General features: G+C 46.2%; 1 protein-coding gene across 4 annotated transcripts in view; it reads right to left on the reverse strand.

Moving 5' to 3' along the window:
• Positions 1 to 19593, reverse strand: part of Exn (Ephexin) — a 28834-nt gene continuing 9241 nt past the window's right edge. For 2 of the 4 annotated variants that reach the window (XM_015175227.3, XM_032434569.2), the window contains exons 2-9: positions 10728 to 14022; positions 8757 to 8860; positions 3247 to 3464; positions 2159 to 3184; positions 1912 to 2098; positions 839 to 1857; positions 564 to 768; positions 1 to 494 (exon numbers count right to left, since the gene is read on the reverse strand). In XM_015175227.3, the coding sequence (XP_015030713.1) occupies positions 331 to 494; positions 564 to 768; positions 839 to 1857; positions 1912 to 2098; positions 2159 to 3184; positions 3247 to 3464; positions 8757 to 8860; positions 10728 to 13954 (6150 nt within the window). In that variant the 5' untranslated portion in view covers positions 13955 to 14022 and the 3' untranslated portion in view covers positions 1 to 330. Of the gene's footprint in view, positions 495 to 563; positions 769 to 838; positions 1858 to 1911; positions 2099 to 2158; positions 3185 to 3246; positions 3465 to 3554; positions 3964 to 7413; positions 7506 to 8756; positions 8861 to 10727; positions 14023 to 19593 lie in introns of those variants that run through there. The other 2 variants (XM_032434570.2, XM_070207977.1) reach the window with 2 other exon arrangements.

A 19593-nucleotide genomic window follows, 5' to 3' on the forward strand; every position in this document is an offset into this window, starting at 1 on the left:
TTATAGTTATTATATTATAATTTATTTTGTAACATGCATATATTTATATATAATTGTAATTCACATAACTAACTAGCATGCATAAATATACCGATTGCGTTTGAATCGTTTACAACTAGTGCTCATAATATATGTATATATATAGAAAGGGGCAGCAATTGTTTATGATTTTCTTTGTTTGCCTTTAAACAAATACATAATTAATTAATTATCACATTTCCTAAATTGTTGTATATATGTACTTATACAAATTGTATCTTTTGATGGACTATAATATTTGAATACTCGGCCAACTATGAGTGGCCGGTTGGGAGATGGCGAAGGCGAGAATCATTTGCCCTTTTGCGCCTCCAGGTAGGTGGCGGTAAAGGTAAGCAGGCGATGGCGCTGCTTCAGATTGCGGGCGCGTACATGGGACGAGTTCAGCTCCTCCGTGTAGCTGCCGGGGAACCAGCCGACGGCGCCGTCCCTGATGCGTTCGCCCTGGTACCAGCCTGGTTAACAGAAAAAGGGGAAAACGTAATTGGAATCTGTGAAAGAGTACGAAAACGGAGCAGACACACCATCAGGCAGCTTGCGTGAGACGTTTACCACGTCGCCCAGCTCCAGCTGTAGCACATCTGGCTCATCAGATTCGTAGCTGTGCTTGGCAATGACCTGCGGACAGTCCCAGGACTCGTACAATTTCTCGCCAGGTGTTTCCGCCTCCGGTGGACGCATAGCCTCCAGCCAGCGCTGCTGATCGGACACCGAGGGACAGGACAGCACCTGAACGAAGGCAGAAGGAATTTGCATTAGTTTATGCTCAATTTGGAAGCAAAGCAATCGGGACTCTTACAAGTTCTATGGTCTTGCGCTCGTGGTTCTCTAGCAGCGTCATCAGCATGAGATTTTTACTAGTCGGATCCTTGATGTCTTTGGTGGGCAGCTGGGGCAGTGAGTCGCCCGACGCCAGGGTCAGCATGCTGCGGGGGCAGTAGTCGAACACCGTGAAGTTGGACTCGCCCTTGCGCTTGCAGAGCACCAGCAGGTCGGAGAAGAGGAACGCATAGATGCTGGACTTGGTGAAGCGTTTGCCGAACGTCAGCTTGGCATCGTCGCCGCGCCACATCAGATGCGTCAGCTCGCCCCGTTTGACCAGGAAACGCGGTTTGGCGCCCTGCTTGGGCACGCCCACTGGCACTATGGCCAGAGCGCGTATATGGGCGGGGAACTCGAGCTGCTTGGAGATGCGCTCCAGTTCATAGGCCTGCTCACAGCGATTGGCCGCCTCGTTGCACTGCGCAACAATCTTCTGGACGAGCGCCAGCGTCAGCTTCCAGCTCTCGTACTCGTCGGCATTGTGCGGCGACTCCTTGCTAAACACTGCATCGATGAGCAGCGGCAGCCGCGTGATCCGCTGCATGGGCAGCATGAGGAACGAGTGCAGATTGAGGCCACAGCAGCTGGGACTGGCTTCGAGCTTCTCCAGCTGCTGCTGGAAGGCGCCGCTCTTCGCCTCCTTGAGGCGACGCAGCGTGCGATCCATGCGGCCCTGGTGCTCGCAGAACGTGATGTACACATGGAAATGCCGTTCGGCAATCTCGTAGATGCAGCGGCTCAGCCCCAGCAGCATGATGTTGTTTTGCCAGCAGCACTCCAGCTCGGTGAGCAGACGCTCCGAGCATTCGTGCACGGGCACAATGTAGGAGAAGAGCGCCTTGCGGTCGCGCGTGCTCAGCACGGAGCTGTCGCAGAAGGCGGCATTGTTCATGAAATGACGTCGCAGCAGATTCAGGGACTTCAGGTAGCTCGCCTCCGAGGTCATGATCTCGAACTTGGCCTCCTGCAGGCCGCGCTCCCGGGGCGTCAACGTGGCTGCAAGCAAGATGATATAGAAACCACAGTTGGAATAACATTTTAGCTACTCACGCAAGATGCAGGAATGGATGACCTCGGGTATTTCGCTCCAGAGCGTGCGGGATGGCCCATTCTTAGGCTCGACCAGCTGCAGAGCGCTGGGACGCGTCTTCCGCTGCGTCGGCTGCGCCTTGGTGTGGCCAATCTCCTCGTAGCCATCCGTGGAGCCCTCCTGCGCCTCCAGGTCGCGCGTAATGGACTGCAAGCGATTAAAAGTTTAGAGAAATGCTTCTTTGGGGCAGGAAGGGGATACTCTTACCTCCAGCTTGGCGGCGCTGTAGACCTGGTAGAGGGGCTCGTTGTCGAACAAACTGTGCGGCTGCAGCTCATCGCCCAGGCCCGCCTCGTTGCCCGTAGAGACGCCGGAGCTGCCGCTCGAGCTGGCCACGGATATGCCGCTGGTCTGGTAGAGACCTGACTCTGCATACCACGAGCTGCCGCCACCATTGGCACTGGGCGTGGGCGTGGTCAGCTCAGCTGTGCTTGCTGTTGTTGTTGTTGTTGTTGTAGTTGATTGCTTGAAGACGCCGCATTCGGCATACCAGGAGGTGGGTGAATGTGCCTCCTGTTGTGCTCTATTGCCGCGCATCTCGACCGCCACCGGCGGTGGCGGAGGCGGCGGCTCGTGTGGACGCACGCCAATTGTGGTGCGGCGCCGGAGTGCCTTGGCCTCCTTTTTGGTTTTGCGTGCGACCGTTGAGAACTTGTGCGCCTCGACATCGCCGGGCGTCGCAGGCATCACGACGGGCAGGTCTCCGGAGGAGGCCTTCTCCGAGAAGCCCGAGTCCAGCTCGCCGGAGCCGTGCTGCGCCTGCTGCAGCGCCAGCAGCTGCTGCTGCGACGGCGGATCCTCGATATAGAAGGTGCTGCGCGTCGGCGTCAGCGCCGACAGCTGTTTGGTATCGAAGGAGTTGCCCACCAGGCTCTTGCGCAGACGCGAGCGCAGGCTCTTGCCATTCTTTGGCTTGGCTCGCAGCAGGCTGCCAGCCGAGGCGGGCTGCTGCAGCTGCTCCTGCGGACTCTGGCTGGCCAGCAGATTGCGCTCGGAGCTGCTCAGCGAACGGGCGGGAGTCTCGTACTGCTCCTGCTTGCTTCTGCTGCGGCACTCCACATAGAACTGGGAGCCGGAGCTGCTGTTCTCGTAGAGCTTCTGCTGACTGCCCTTGGGCGACTTCTTGCTGGAGATGAAGTCCTTGAATTTGCGCACAATCGCATACACTTGATTCTGCGGCGCCGGCGGCTCCGGCAGGCGATGATTGCGCATGTCCACGCCGCTGTCATTGTGCTGCCAAAGAAATGGAAGATTAGTTGCAACTACCTGAGCTGCACTTGGTCTACTCCACTTACGTGTTGCAAGCGCTGTTCGGGCTCCGTGTGCTCATCGCTGTCCGTCTCGAAGGAATCGTAGTCATCCGAGTTGCTCTGATGCTGGCCCAGCGCCTGCGCCGACGCCGAATGCTGCTTGCCGCGTCGCTGCGAAACCCGATGCTGACCCGGCGGCAGCTGCGTCGAGTGCCGTTTGTTGCCCAACGGCGCCAGCGTCTCGTAATAGTGATCCGAGTCATCTGTGGCAAAAAAATGTGACGAGATTGGCATTAGGCTTATATCAAGGGCAACTCTCTGAACTCTCTGCTCCTGCTGCTGTCCAAACGAACCTACAAAGCTGCTGACCACCATGGACTCCCTGCCCTGCTCCACATAGCTGACGCGCAGCACGCTCTGATGCAGCGGCAGGCGACGTTGGCGCTGCCGCGCCCGCTGACTGATGGCCGCCGCCTCGTTCTGATAGATGGGCTCCGGCTCGGACGGAGCCTGGCTCGCACTGTGCTCCGCACTTGGCTCGGCATTTAGGTAGACACTGCTCGTCGGGCACGTGACGCTGACTTCGCCTGCGGCACGTGGCCGTCGCTTGCGTGGCAACGTGACCAGCTGCCCATTGCTGTGGGCGTGGCTACTGTTACTGCTCAGGCTGCCCGTGCAGCTGAGGCGTTGACTGTGATTGCCGCTGGTTGCCATCGCAGCATATTTTAGTCATTCAACTTGGACGTTCTCCTATCGACTGCACTAAACGATTTCTAAGAATTAATTCAAGTTGTTGCCCCTCTTGTTGTTGTTGCTGTTCGCTGAACTCTTGAACCCCCAACTTCGTTTTCAATTAAAAGCAATTAACGTACGTGCCACACAATAAATTTTGCTGCATTTTTATTAGAGGGAAGCATTTCCGACTCTACAGGGTAAGCAAATATATTCCCGATCAAAAGACTGAGCTGAGCCACAAAAGGGCTGCCACAGTTGAGATCTGTCAGATCGGACTATGGAGACCGAAGGCATGGGGAAGCACAGCAAAGCGTCTCATGTCTAGCTCTGGGTTCAGGGTAGAACACAAGTCGACTCTGGAATTCTCTTATTTGCATTTTGTCTGTGTCAACTACGTTCAACTTTCATTTGCTGTGCTCCAACTCAAGGAATGCAGCTTCAGCAAATGACAATGGCAAATTGGCTTTCAGGTTTTGTGTTAAAACAAACAATAACATTTGCCAAATGTTTAAACGAAATACCCAAGTTTATAGCTAATTTAGGAAGTCCAAAAAGTCATGATAAATACAAGTTTCATAAATGCACATCTTGCCGCAACTCCATAAACGACCCTCGCTAATTAAGCGAGTCTTTCAAGTGTCACAATATTATTTTGCCTAAAAACGAACAAAACGCGGCGTATGCGCGATTTTTGACTGCGCAGCGACATGCAAAATAGCGCAAAATTTAAAACAAAATCACGCTTGAATGCAGACAAAGTCGAAAATAATAGAAGCAGCAGGTACAAATGTGTGTAATTAACACACACACACACACACAAAAAGGCGCCCAAATAAAAGCGACAGACTAGATAAAAGCAGAGCACACACACACACACACACACACACACACACACGCGCGCACACGCATGTATATTACGTATACGCAGCGAAGCGAACCGGTTCGACAGAGATAATAAAACAGAGTTGCCATATAAGGCTAAATCTGCTCAAAAATGGCATATATAAAGAGAGAGAGGGAGGGAGGATATAGAGAGCGAGGAGGGAGCGGGAACGAGCATAATGAAACACGATATTTTTGTTGACTGACCAAAGCGGCACTTGTTGCGCGTGGGACGCAACTTGTTTAGCTTGTTGCCCGCTTTCAGAATGTGCCACAAGCCAATTTTATATAAAAAAAAAAATAAACGAAAAAAATCAGCAAGGTTCTGTGAAATGCTGTACATTAAATCTAACTTGCGTGTACGAAAAAAGTAGCAAGAATCGAGTTAAGAACATTTTTCAAGAGATACGATTTTAAGATTAACAGTTCTTGCAATCAAATTAAATTTAACTTTTTCCGTTAACATATTGTAAACAGTGTTAGTTAATGTCAACTTTCGAAAGGCAACAGCTACAACTTCTAGTGTTGTAAAACATAAGTAGAAGAAGTTGTAAAAAAGTGGAGCTGGGCACTCTGGGAAAAGAAGAAGAGAATGCGCAGGTTATGAAATAAAGATTTCAATATTGAAGCTTTTTGGTTTAGAATGAATAACAAAATAAAAAATGATTTTTTACACGCCATTTTGTTGATCTCTTGGCTTACACATAAATCTTAAAAAAATGTTAATATAAAATTTAAGGCTTATTCGGCAAAATTGTTTAAAGTGCACGTAAAACTGAATTTGAAATTGCAAATTATTCAACAGTCAAAACTTTCCCGAACAAATTCTCATTTCAATAAGGCAACTTTTTCGATTTTCCGCTTTGCTGTTTGCTTCAATAAACAAACTCATATATGATTTTGCACAGTGTATTGCGTGATGCGGAAATGTTGCCTGTAGCTTTTGGCTCTTTTGTTGGGCCTTTTTGGCCAACTCTCTGGCATTTGCGTGTGGGCCACACGCAAAGAAAACTGTGCGTCTAGAGTCTAGACGAGATACAGATACAATTATGTGCACATGTGTGTGTGTGTGCGTTGCAATTACTGTAAATCCGAGACGATTGTTTATAATTACAAGAATACAATTTCTTAGCCTTGGCAAAGTGCACAACAAGCGCTCTATCTCGCACTTTATCGCTCGCTCGCTCGCTCTCTCTCTCTCTCCCTCTCTCTTTCTCTCTGTTTTAATTATTTTCAATTCCAATGCCGAATCGAAATGCAGCTGAACCCCGTTCCGGGTGCTGGCAGTGCAGAGTGAAGTGATGAGGGGGGGGGATCATTGATTGATTGATGGATTGACGCATTGAGGGTAAACTTATTAATTGCCAAACGATGTCATTGTCTGCCGGTTATCAGAGTCGCAGATAGAAACCGTTTGGCTTAATCTGCGGCTCTCACGTATGTGCCAGCTTTTCCGACAAGAAACATCGTCAATTTCCATTGCGCGCTTTTCCGCCAATGCGTGCAATTGTGTGTACTTTAAGGTTGTGTGTAGTTTTTCATGACACTTTCGCTTTTTTTTGTTTTTGTTTTCGTTTTAAAACATCGCGTGTTGTTGAAAAGCGAACGTGCCCTGGGTAAAAGTTGAGCTGAGAATTAACAGTTAACATTGCGAGGTCGGGCTTTTCACTAAATGCGCCCGCAGCCCAATTACGCACTTAACAATTGAAATTGTTTTTCATGCATTTAACAGTTTTGGGCCTGTTGCATTTGATTGCCAATTGGCTGCGTCGCTGCGCTGCCAGCGTTCAGTGAACTTTTTGCGTCGGCCATTTTGCAAAAGCTCTTTATGGTTTGATATTTTCATTTATATTTGTAAATTTTTTTTTATGTGCTCCTCTTTTGGATGCACACACATAATTATTGCACACGATTACGTTTGATTTTGCAATTTCGCACGCTTTTGCATTTGCCTATTCCACTTTTTACTATTTACTATTTCTTCTCTTTTTTTTTTATATCTTATTTGTATTTCGCTCAGTCATTGCATTGCGAGTTCCTTAAGCTGTTCATCTTGTGTGTGTGTGTGTGTGTGTGTTTTTTAACAGCTCTTAACTTCTTCAAGGTTGTGCGCTTTTGAGCGCTTTATAGTGTTTCTAGACTGGTTTTCGCTTAACAATTTCGTCATCTCTCAAAGCAGCAACAACAATAACGGTGAAACATGAAGCTTTAGGTTGACGCTCATTGCGGGCGTAGGGCAAGCGGGCGGAGGGGGCGAACGGGTGGGCTGTGTTCAATTTCGGTTTCAGTTCGTGACGTCTCGCTGCCTTTGCATAAAAGTACAAAACAACAACAGCAACAACAACAACAACAACAGCAGCAGCGTGCAATAATTCAAAACTAGCTGCGACGCCCGCTGCGCAGTCGAAGCTGGCGTCTGACGCTGGGGTCGTCTGCTAATTTTGCATGCACCGCATGCATTTCTCTTATAATATGCTTTTCTTTTTCACTTTTCACTAAGTTGCGCGCGCACGCATAACCACATCAAAAGCAACAAACAATATATATGAAAATATTGTTAAATATTGGCTAAGGTTTTTTTCACATTTAACACACATTAATTCCACTGGCGGCTGGGCGACTTTACGACAGGCAGCGTCCGCGAGACGAACCGAACGTATGAACTGACGCGCAGAGACTGTGCAGCTGCTGGAAGAGACAGAGAGAGAGAGAGAGAGAGAGAGAGAGACTCGGCCGATGAGCGAGTGACTTTGCGAGTGTGTGTTGCTGTGAGAGACAGCAACAGCGTTGTTGTTGCTGCTGGCAGCTGTGGTATGAAAATTGCACAGCAACAACAAGGCAATAAGCTCGCCCGTCCAGTTTATGGGCATTGTTTACGTGCGCTCACAACATGTTGTTGCCTTGTGTGGAACCTGTCGCGCGCAGGCGGCAGGCGCCAATTGCAATTGCAATTCCAATTTTCGCTGCTTGTGTGAGAAATGTGCGCGCAGCGCTTACTCACTTCATCTGTGTGCTTGTGGGTGTGTGTAAGTGTGTGCGCACTCATTTGCGCGTTGTTGTTGTTGCTATTCTGTTTACTCTCATTTGCATTGGGCATAATTAACTGTAAACTTTGTCGCCGTCGTCGTCGTCGCTGTCTTGTTAGTTTCAATTTCGTTTGGCATTGTTTACTTTTGGCATTTCATTTCATTTGGTCGCAGCGCCTAAGGCAACACTTTTAACTACCTTGACTTGGGCATCATTACGGCACACTTATCAACAAAATTAAGTGTCACTGATGGAGCCAAACAGCATTAATTATAAGTATATAATTAAAGCAATTTAAATGTCAAGTTTGCAAAGTGGATTCCATGTGGTACGCAAGTTTAGCACGGACCCAAACCAGCGCGCAGCAGGCGCTGCAAGCTCGACTTAAAAGCTCGACTGTCTTTGTATGTAAAAGCTTTCATTTTGGTTGCAGCACATTTGTTTATATAGGAAATCATTTGGCAAGGTAAATAACATTTGAAATAGAGCAACAAAGAGGAGCTAAATAAACAAAGAATATGGCAAAACGTTCTTTGTGCAAATTTAGTTGAGGCACAAGAAATGTAAGAGTCGAGTGTGGGCGACTCGAAGATACCCTATATAGTGCGCGGAGGATCGACTCAGCTTCTTTTCTTCTTATCAAGGATAAGTATTCTCTATAGGATCTTATATGCTGCCTACTGCCTGTTACATGCATTTGCACACAACCAATATACCCCATTGCTCTATCAATTGATATAGGGTATACTTAGAAGACAATGTCTATTTACGTGCATATGTATGCATATCTAGATCTCACAAAGTCTGGGAAAAAAATCTATATTCAGCACTGTGAGCTGTCTGTGCGCTATCTAATCCAGATATTGCATAACCCATAGAGTCTTATTTTTATTCATATTTGTTTAGCTTACCCTCGATGCAGCTCTTCGCCTTGTTTTGTTGCAGTCTTTTGTCTCTGATGCGTTTCGACCAATCCGGGCTGCGAACACGATGCTGCTTGAAGCGTTCCCGTACGCTATAAATTAAACAGATTAAAAACCCAATATAATTAAACGAATATTTAGAGTAATTAATTAATTAGTTAATACAGTTATCGTTAGTACTTCATAGCGATCGATCAAGTCAGGTCTTCAGACCTGGACGCCTCACTTCGGACTGTCTGTCGAAGGGGTTCGGCTTCCTTGAGGTTCGCTCTCTATTATCAGAGACCCTCAATATCGAGTGGGTTGCCCAAGCAGGCCGCCCATCTTATCGACTGATAACAGATGGAATTGTAGGTCAGCCAATTAATATGGGGCGTGGGTGGTTGGGTGTGTTGCCTGTCAACAAACTGAATTTGTTCTGCTGTCGCAATGTCTTAAGAATATTTCATTAAGTCAGCTAAGAACTGGGGGAAATGTTAATAACTTTGTGCCATTTACAACACTGAAAATGTTAAGAAAACTTTGGAAATGATCATGACTGGACAATTTGCTAATTACTAAGAAATGTCTTGTCTTGAGTTTCCCAATAATTAAACGAATGGGTACATAATTCTGTAATGGTGAAGTTACTGGAAGATGTGTATGTGGAGCAGAGAGCTTTAATCGAGAGAACTCGTTAGGCAAATACCCTGTACTTAGTTTATTACTAACTCACATTCTGAAAAATATTTGCTAACTACAACTCACATTCAATTAACTGGAAAGTGAATGCGTGACAGACAGAGAGAGGAGAGAGAGGAAAACAGAAATTCATTGAATATAGGGTAAGAGAGGGAAATGGAGCGAATAAGCGATTGAGTAAAAGGGAATGCTACTTCTCTATGCGATTTTCATAAATTCAGCTTATGTAAACAGATATTGATAATTACAAGAAGTGCTCTAGATGCTGATACACTTACTACTGATTTGAGATATTCCAACTTTTATCAGTTAGCCCCAAATATGAATTCAAATTTCAGGGAAAGGGAATGCTACCTCTCTATGCGATTTTCATAAATGCAGTTTATATATACAGATATTGATAATTACAAATATAAGAGAAGCCCAATGAGAGCGAGGCTGAGAAAGAAAGAGAGAGTAAAAGAGAGGTCCCCTTGAGAAGAACAGAAGAAGAAGTGCTCTAGATGCTAATACACTTACTACTGAGTTGAGATATTCCAACTTTTATCAGTTAGCCCCAAATATGTATTCAAATTTCAGGGAAAGGTATTTCCTTTTCAAACTAAATTGGTTTTTGATCACAATCGAATGCTAAATGACTCAGAATTGTGATGTTTTACACGCCCGATTGTATTCGTAATTTATATATAGACTTATATATATACCTAATCTCGATTGATTTGTATCTTATCAGCCAGACTGTATACGAAAGCACGCAAAAAGGTATTTTAAAAACGAATTGCAATTGCACAACTAGGTAAAAGCAGGAAAATCAAAGGTTAGTCAATCAACGGGCTGATCTCGGTTCAGGGTCTCTCGGCTCTGACAACAATTGGAGCTTAGCCTGAATTCTGTTGAGCATTTAGTTTGGATTTTGCGTTTCGCCTTGGCTATTAATCGCCTTTGATTCGATTTTCTATATGCTGAGCCGGCGCAAACGTCGAGAGCTGAACGAGTTCTACGTTGTCTTCCAGCTGCCTTGACCCGCTTTCTCTCCAGGCATTATTTATTTATGCATTTTAATTATGATATTTTCTGGAAATGTGAAGCGTGTCGCAATTTTCGGGCAACCCTCGACGTGCAGCCCGACAGCAAATTGAATGCGATTGCCAACAAGCCGCAGTTGCCGATAAGATAAGCCAAATCCAAACAAACCTTATCAGCAATCTACGCAGAATTTCTTATCGCAATCACCTTTCCCCCGCCCGACCCCGCCCCCGCCCCCGCCCCTTTACTTACACAACGAACTGCGCCTCGCTGGTGGCAGACGCCGCTGCCGTCGCCTCTCCGTCGGATATGTCCACCCAGGCATCGCTGTTGTCGCTGGAGCCGGCTATCGAGGAGCGTTTGTCGCACTGTTTGCCCGCCCCTCCGCCGCCGACGATGCCGGCGCCGCTGCTGCCGGCGCTGCCGGCGCCGCTGCTGGCCAAGGAGCTGCGGCAGCCGACGCTGGCGCTGCCGTAGAGCACGCCTGCAGCTAGCGAGGATTCATAGAGACTGTTCGTGCGATGATCCGAGGCGAGCGTCAGCGTGGAGCCGCTGCTGGACAGCTGCACGCCGGACGCAGTTGAGCCCGCGACCACGCCCACACCCGCTGCCACGACCACACCCACTGCAGGTGCAGGTGAATTCTTGCTCTTGCGATAGTTGGAGATGCTCTCGTAGCAATTGGAGCTCAACGAGATGGCGTCCGTACAGCCCTTGATGGTGTCATAGATGTTCTCCTCATCCTCATCCGTGGAGGCGGGCCCGGCGCACGCTTTGCCGGCCAAGCGACTCGGCTGCGCGGGCTTGGCGGGCGCGGGTCGCAGGATTAGCGGCGACTTGGGCAGCACACGCTTTGGCTTGGGCAGCTCCGGCAGCTCGTCGCGCGTATTCCGGCCCAGTGTGCCGGTGCTTAATGTTGTTGTTGTAGTCGGAGTTGTTGTGGGCGTGGCAAAGGCTTCGTAGTCATCGCTGTTGCTGTTCCGCGTGGAGCCCGCAATGGACTCGTAGCCCTCCAGCCAGTTGCTGTTGCCTGTGGGCGTGGCCGGAGTTGGCACAGCTGTTGCCTCCTCCACAGTTTGATAGATGTCCTCCACTGGGAGCTGGATTGCGTCCGGCTCCTTAAGCATTTGGCTTGTTAACTTAAACAGGCTCGACGCCTGCGGCTCAGTCTTGATCTCCATTGTGGGCGTGATGGGCTCATACATGGGTTCCTCCTCCGGCTCGGCCTGCAGCTGCCGCCTCGACTGCTGCTCCAGCTTCTGCTCGAGCTGCTGCTGCTGCACTTCCTCGGCGGCCAGTTGTTTCTGCTCCATGATCATCTGCTCGCCCTCAATGGCATTCACCAGGGTCACGTTCACCGCCTGGTTGAGCAGCAGCTGGTTGTTGGAGATCTGCTTGTTGGCCGCCTGGTAGATGAACGAGCTGTTGGGCAGCAGGCGCTGCTCAAAGTCATCGTTGGCCGCCAGCAACAGTTCCCCGTCCGCCGTTTTGGCCGGCGGATCCGCGAGTATTTTCAGCTTCTGGTCGAGCACCTCGAGTGCGGCCAGGATCTTGGCGTCCGCCTCCACGCAGGGTGAGGGCAGTGGCTCCGGCTTCGGCTCCAGCTCCGGCTCCTTCTGCTCAGCTGCTGTTTTGTGGGGCGAAGGCGTTGCGGATTTCTTGCCGCCTTTGGCAAAGGGCAGGAAGCGCAGCTTCTCGTAGATCGTGGCATATTTGTGCTTGCGCTGCTTCTGCCGCTCCTCTGCCGCCGCCGCGCTGTCCGCATCATCCAGCTCATCGTCGGCGGGCAGCGTCTGAGTCAGCGCTGAGTCAGCGGGCTTTGGTTTTGTAGCATCATCCGCGTCCACATCCGATTGCACACCTTCGTCCGTGCTGGCATGCAGCTCCACTGGAGTCTTGGCCAGCTCCTCGCGCACCACCGCCAGCTCCTGTTCCACCGCCTTCTGTTCCCGCTGCTCGCGCTGCTGCTGCTGGCTGCGGGCACGCTTGCTGCGCATCTGCTTGCTGAGGCTGAGCGTGCTGGGTCTTTGGCTCATTTGCTCCTGATGCTTGCGCAGCAGCAGCTGCTGCGGCTTGAGCGGCACCGCTGGCTTCTCCAGCTTCTCGAACTTCTTGATGTTGCGCTGCACCATGGAACTGCGCATCGATTGCGCCGCCTGCTCCGATTGCACCTGCTCCGATTGCGCCTGCTGCACGGCTGGCTTCTCCACGATCTTGTAGACATGAGCGCCACGCGCCAGCCAGACGCCATTGTTGCGCTTCACCTGCTCCAGCAGGCGGGCATCCTTTTGTATGATCTCATTGAACTGCTGCGTCAGCTGGCGCACCACGCCCGACGTCGAGCCGGAGGCGGAGGCGTGGCCAGACTCTGCGCCCTGGCTGTGACTGTGACTATGGCTGTGGCTGGACATGCGGCGCGGCGTGTGGTGCTGATGGAATGATTTGCCCGCATGTGTTTTGAAGCTGTATTTGCGACGCGTGCCCGCAGCGCGTGACGTCACGGTCGCGGCGGTGCTTGTCGTGGTATTGGAATTTATGGAATTCACCGTCTGCAGCGACTCGCTGCTGCCGCCATCGAAGCTCGTCGCGCTCAAACTAATGCGAATCGCCGACGTTCCAGCTGCTGCTTGCTCACGTCTAGCGCTGATAAGATTCACCTGGCCCCGCTCACGCTCCCGCTCCCTCTCCCTCTCCCGCTCGCAGTCATGCTCATTATCTGATAGACTGCGCTCGTGCTCCGTTCTGCACTTGCTCACGATGTCCTCACGTTTTGGCCACTGCAAACGCTCGCCCGCCGCGCCGCCCGCCTTAACTGCGGGAAAAGTCGCGCTCGCGTTTGCAGTCGCGTCGCTGCCGCGTCGCAGCTTATTTTGCATTTTGGCCTGTTCGGCGTTTTTGTACTTGTAGAAGTTATCTTTGTCACGTTGGAGTTGCTGTGGCGGTGACGTCAACGGCGGCGCCTCTTGCAGATTGTGCAAGCTAGCGGCGCGTTTTGCGCGCGTTTCGTGCGCGTTCGTCAGGCTGGGCCAATCGCGCGCGTTATTAAACGCATTCACCAAACAGCTAACCGACTTGTTTAGCTTCCGCAACGTGCCCAGCCCCTGCACCTGAACCCGTTGCTGTTGATGGGCAGCGGCTGCCTCCTCGCTGGCGCTGCTGATGCGCTTGCTCCAGAGCAGACGCAGCGTTTGGACGCCGCGGAAATCGCGAAATGCTCGCGTTTCACAATTGCAACTGTTGTTGTTGTTGTTGCCTCGATTGTAATTATCGTTGAGTCTATCGTTTTGGTTATCGTTATCGTTCGATTTATCGCTTGCACTTGCACTTTTCACCAGCCAACCGAGTATTGTCTTTTCTTTACGCGGCGACGTCTTTGTTGTTGTTGTTGTTGTTGCGTTTCCATTGAGATCGCAGCGAGCTGCTGCCGCATCGAGATGCGCACCAGATGAGGTCGCCATGACGTCCGCTGACAACTGCATGGCTGTGATTATGTCTGTCTTGGCCGGCGACCAATGGCCAATTCACATGGAAGCTGCCGCCTCGAGGCCTAAAAAAAAAACAGAGAGAGAGAGCGAGCATTAGTTAAAGCGAGACAGCAGCTGCACGGAGAAAGCGCATAAAAATCGTTGAAATATCTCCAAATCGAGTGGCCAAACTCTTCACGTATGCAAATTGTGTGCGGCTCAAGCATAAAGTTGGCTCGAAAGGGGGAGGCTGCGCGGCAATTAACGTGGCATGCTTTGTGCACACAATGCGACGAGGCAGGCTCATATGGAACAGATGCGGCAGGAAATGAGCCACTCGGCTGCTCAAACAGCCAACGAAAATAAAATATAAAGTGGGGCTTAAACACAGAAGCGCTTTAATAAGTGGCCTATAAATATTGATAAAAGATAATAACAATCGAAGGCTGAGTCAAATTAAAAAGAAATTTATTATGAATAAGCCCCGAGAAGAAGATAAGATATTATTGTTGTTCAAATTGCACGGATTGCATTGCGTATTGGTTTCGAGCAATATTTTTATATTTCTATAAATATTTATATGTTTAATTAATTATTTAAGCAGAACATAATCGTGTTATTTTCCATCTTCGTATAGAGTAAAGAGTTCTATGTTAGTTCTCTGCAATGTTTGTCTCTCAAAAAAAAGGAAAATTTTTATTCTCGTTTCTCCAATAAAGATCTTCAACTTTGACATACAAAATGCCAAGCAAATGGAAACAAATCTTTAATTCTTACAGTTTTAGAGTCACAGCTTGAAGGCTGTTGTAAAATTAAAGCTAAAGCGTGTTGCCAAATTTTGCCTGCACATGCGAATGAAACAACGCTGCGTATGCGCAATTTTTGGCAACAGTTGAACCCAAGACAATATAAAATGTAAGTCTTTATATTGTCGTTGGTTGAATCAAACTAAGCTGTGCTTATGCCACATTTACCTGGTTTTAGTTGCACACACACTCACACACACTCGCACACACACGCTGTGCGCGCACAACATTGCGTATGCGTGATATGCTTTTTTGGCAACTCGATCTTATCGACAGCTCTGCGCGCAGTTAACAATATATATATAGAAAAATATAATAAAATGCTTGCCCAAGTGCCGCACACGTTGCTGCCAGCAGCTGCCCCGCCCACCGCTGCGTCTGTCCGCCTCTGCGGCTCGACCCGCGCACGTTTTTGTCACACACAAATGCCAATTATAATGAGCGATTACATAAAAAGCAAAAATTTCTTTCCTCTGTCGTAAAAATAGTTGTGTTTTTTTTTAAGCCGCTTTTGTTAGCTTTTGTCGTAGCTTCTGTGAGAGCCCCTCAGCTCCCCTCTACCCATTCTCCACCTTCTCTTGTGGCAATGCCAGCTGCTTGTCAGCACTTGCGATGAACGCGTTGCGAATAACAAAATAATTTTGCGCTATGGCAAATGGTATTTAAACAAAATATTAAATACGAGCCAGGCACAGACACAGACACACACACACACGCACACATATGTACACACTTGCAATGTAAATAAGAAGCTAAAAATTGTTGATTACGCAAACGTTTATTAGCCACATTTTCCATTTTGCCGGCTTCATTTGGGCCTATAGAAAAACCTATTTGACATCAAATATCATGTTTATTGAGTGTGAAAACAAATAAATATTTTATGAAAATTTCATAGACAAATTAACTGTGTGTATTCCCATGCCTGTACACATACATACACATATGCACATATGCACATATATAAATATCGATTCCGATCTTTGCCTGGGAATTTCGAAGATCTAATGAAATTCTGTCCATACATTTGCATTGGCCAGAAAAGACACCAAAATTATTTGGAATTAGCATGCAAAATCAACTGAAATTGAATTAGTTTATAAATCTTTGATGGCGCGTCGCATTTAAATTGATTTTGAAGCGTTAGTCGATGCCATTTTTGAACGCGAGACGCCAATGTCACACGGCTGAAAACTAAGGCCAGGTTAACAACTTTTTGGCCCGGCCAATACACAATGAAACAGAAAACAACAACAAAAGCAACAACAAAATGCTTTGCATATTTTAAACTGCGGCAATAAACGAAAATGGAATATGTAAACAATGCGAATGCATCAAGTTATGGGAATGAAAACAAAAGTCTGGCAAATCTCTAAAGCGACTCTCACTCTATATGGAGAGCTGCACCTGCAGCTGTGACACCTTTTCTATATATTTAAATACCCTGCAAGCATTTGAATAGCCACAGAGTAGGCCATGCTTACGCCGAGGCTAAGTTGGAGAGCTGACACTTCTGGATTGATAAATTATATGGCAACAAGTTCGCTGTGCTTCGAACCAGCAACTTTTCTTTTGCGGGCAGATCAGACAAATTGTTTTTAATAACATCTTGTTCTTAAGCGCATTTAAAGTTAGGATTTTCGATTAAACTACTTTAAAGGGGCAAAAGTTATATCATGTTAGCCTATCAGAATCGAAATTAAATAATAAGTATATATATTTATGTATGTATATTTAATGCTTAGGGCAAATCTTACCTTTATATGGCAACTTTTCCCCAAAGAATCGTATATGCATACATAAATATATGTACTTATTCTCATCGACTTTTCTACAGGCTGACTTCTCATATAATCGATTTGATGCCATATTGAAGCGGCCTACAGGGTATCTGCTGGCCGACTCCTCTAACCTTGGGCTAATTTATTTCATAGCAATGCATTTGCATTTGTCAGTTGCATGGAAATGCCTTTCGAAAAGATGCACCGCCAGCTGGGCCCATAAACAGACGCAAGATGGCTTATATTTATTGAGACATCCGTTTGCAATATAAGTATATATAAAAAAAAACTGGTCATAATTTTAGTGAGATTTTTACAGTTAGTTGCATTGACAAATTCACGTTAAGGTGAAAGTGACAAAGTTAATAAACACAACGAAAACAGCGTCAACTTGAAGCCCAACACAAATAGCTAGCTGCAGCTAGCCTAATGTCTGGCCAATGACAGTTATCATTGTTCGAGTAGAACCGTCGATTGGACACGCAATGGCTAAGACAAGAAGAAGAAGAAGAAGAAATGGCCCGATAAGCTGCTGCTGAATGCGAATGAATGCGGAAGACGCGGCGCGATAAATTGGAATTATTCACCAAAGCGATAAACGATAAATGCATTGAAATTTCTAGAAATTAATTCAATGAGAATTTATGTAGATATTTATGTGTAGCTAAATAGAAATAAGAAGAAGAAGAGACATCCCATTAGAAATGTGAAAGTTTACTTTTCTTTTTCTTTGCGGCCTTTTGTTTTTAGTCGCTTTGACTATTTCGGCGGCAAGCTAATGAACTGTCTCGGCAAAAGATTTAGTGAAAATTTCGTCACGATCTTAAGAAGCGTTTTTAATGAGCCACCAAATTGCCTGATAATGAATTCCATTTATTTTATTTTTTCTTTTGTTTTTGTGTGTGTGTATTACGGAAGGGGAAAATCAAACACTTATGTTTAAGAAACTAACTTTAATCGATTATTAATTGCATTAGATTGGAATTCCTCCAATTTATAAATAAAGCTGTTAACAATGTTAACATTAGCAGAGCGTGTCTTCAATTGAAAAGTCAATTGGTTAACAGAGTTAACATTAACAGAGCATGCATCCAAGTGAAAAGGAAAGCTGTTAACAGAGTTGACCCTAACAGATCATGCCTCTATTTGGAAACTAAATATGTTAACAATGTTAACATGAACAGAACGTGTTATTCATATACATCATACACGATTGACATATAAGATTTCTACTATAAGAGCGCAATATAATGCAATCCGTATAAAAAGTATTTTTAAGGCTTTATATAATAAAAAGTGAATATTCCATATAATACACTCCAAGGCCAAAAACAAGCTGGGCATGACAATATATATCCGTTGCCCTTCACACAAACTTTTAAAGAATCTATATGAAATCTCAATAGAAACGTGTTTCACATATTTTAACCATTTGGGGTGGAATTGAACCACAAATCATGACGGGTGGAAAATGGGTGAAAAAGGGATGTTGAAATTGTAAAAAAGCAGCAGTACGTTGGTTAATTCTGCAGTAAATTAAACTGAACTTACTCAATTTAAATAAACCGAATTTTCTACATTTATTAATGTGATTTTATTTGCCGATAAACACATTTACATCACACTTAACACATGCCAGAGCAAATCACAAGGACCTTTGACTGAAATGTATTTATTGTCTTATGTTTTGAGCTTGCATTTGGTATTTTGTTATGCCGGTTGCCTGGGCAACAAATCCATTGCATGCAACCACCCGAGCCGCATGAAAGGCGCCTCAACCAACCCCTAGAAATGGCAGAAATTCAACCCTAACTAAGTCAATGCCACACGTTGGGGCTGGTCAACACGGCGTATGCTTTGCAACACATTAAACAAGCGTAAACAAATAACAAACAAAAATATATACATATATTGAGGTGGAAGTCTTGGGTCGATAGTTTTCATAGTGCCCACTCGAGGGTTTGTTTCTATTTGCATGACATATGCCCATTCGGTCTGTCCATCTGTCAGTCTGTCCGTCCGTCTGTCTGTGGCTCCCTTTGTGCGAATTATTGAAGTGCCTGCTTTGTATTTGCGTTATTCGTGTCCGTTTTCAGTCTTCATTCATCCAACTCATGTTTGCCATTTCGCCTAGCTAAAGGCAAATTCAATTAACTAAATTAATGCACATATACTATATACGGAAGAATATTGAATGGATTATAATATTCTCAAAAGTTATATACCAAATTTCCCCTCTCCAGCTTTTGTAGCCTCTGAGATCCATGAGACAGCAGCTTGTGTCTATTTTCGACATAGTATAAAATACTGTATATATCTTAAAACTAAAAGATATTACTCATTAATCATATTCCAGTTCAATCAGGTCTAGGGCTAGAGCTTTGGTTCGAACCAGTTACCTTTTTTTGGCTGGCAAGTAAACTCAACTTGAAGCCCTATACAAATAGCAAATAACCTAATGTCTGACTAATGAAATTGTTAAAATCTTCAAATTATTAGCTAATACTTATTAACCCTTCTTCCAGTTATAATATACCAAATTTGCCAACTCTAGCTCTTCTAGGTTCCATCTGACTTTTTCTAATGTGCACATACATATTTGTACATATTTTTTAACACCTCTATAAAATGAGTCTACCTACCAAATTTCGTAACTGCAGCTATGTTGATTTCAGAGTTCGCTGAGTACGCAATGTGGAACAAGGGAATTCGGGGTTGATTAAAGCTCGTGCGCATTAGATAAGCATAAAAAACTTCTTGCACAGAACCGCATTTCGAAATTATTATAGCTTCTATATAAATGCACCTACAAATATATATATATACATATATATATATATATATATATATATTTACCTTTTAACTGATAAAGGCCGCTGAGCATTAGTCACTTTGGGTTTGTTTGGGCCACGCATATGGTGCACTACATTAACTAATTAGTCAGATTTGTTATAATATTAACAGTTCGACTTTTGGCCAATACCAATGCAGCTTATCTGCTGTCAAAGTTTTGGCAGCAAATCAATTTCTGCCGCTGACTTGGACCCAGAGGCATTTCTATATCTAT

This window comes from Drosophila virilis, chromosome 3 (assembly GCF_030788295.1).
Source record: "Drosophila virilis strain 15010-1051.87 chromosome 3, Dvir_AGI_RSII-ME, whole genome shotgun sequence".
Lineage (NCBI taxonomy): Eukaryota > Metazoa > Arthropoda > Insecta > Diptera > Drosophilidae > Drosophila > Drosophila virilis.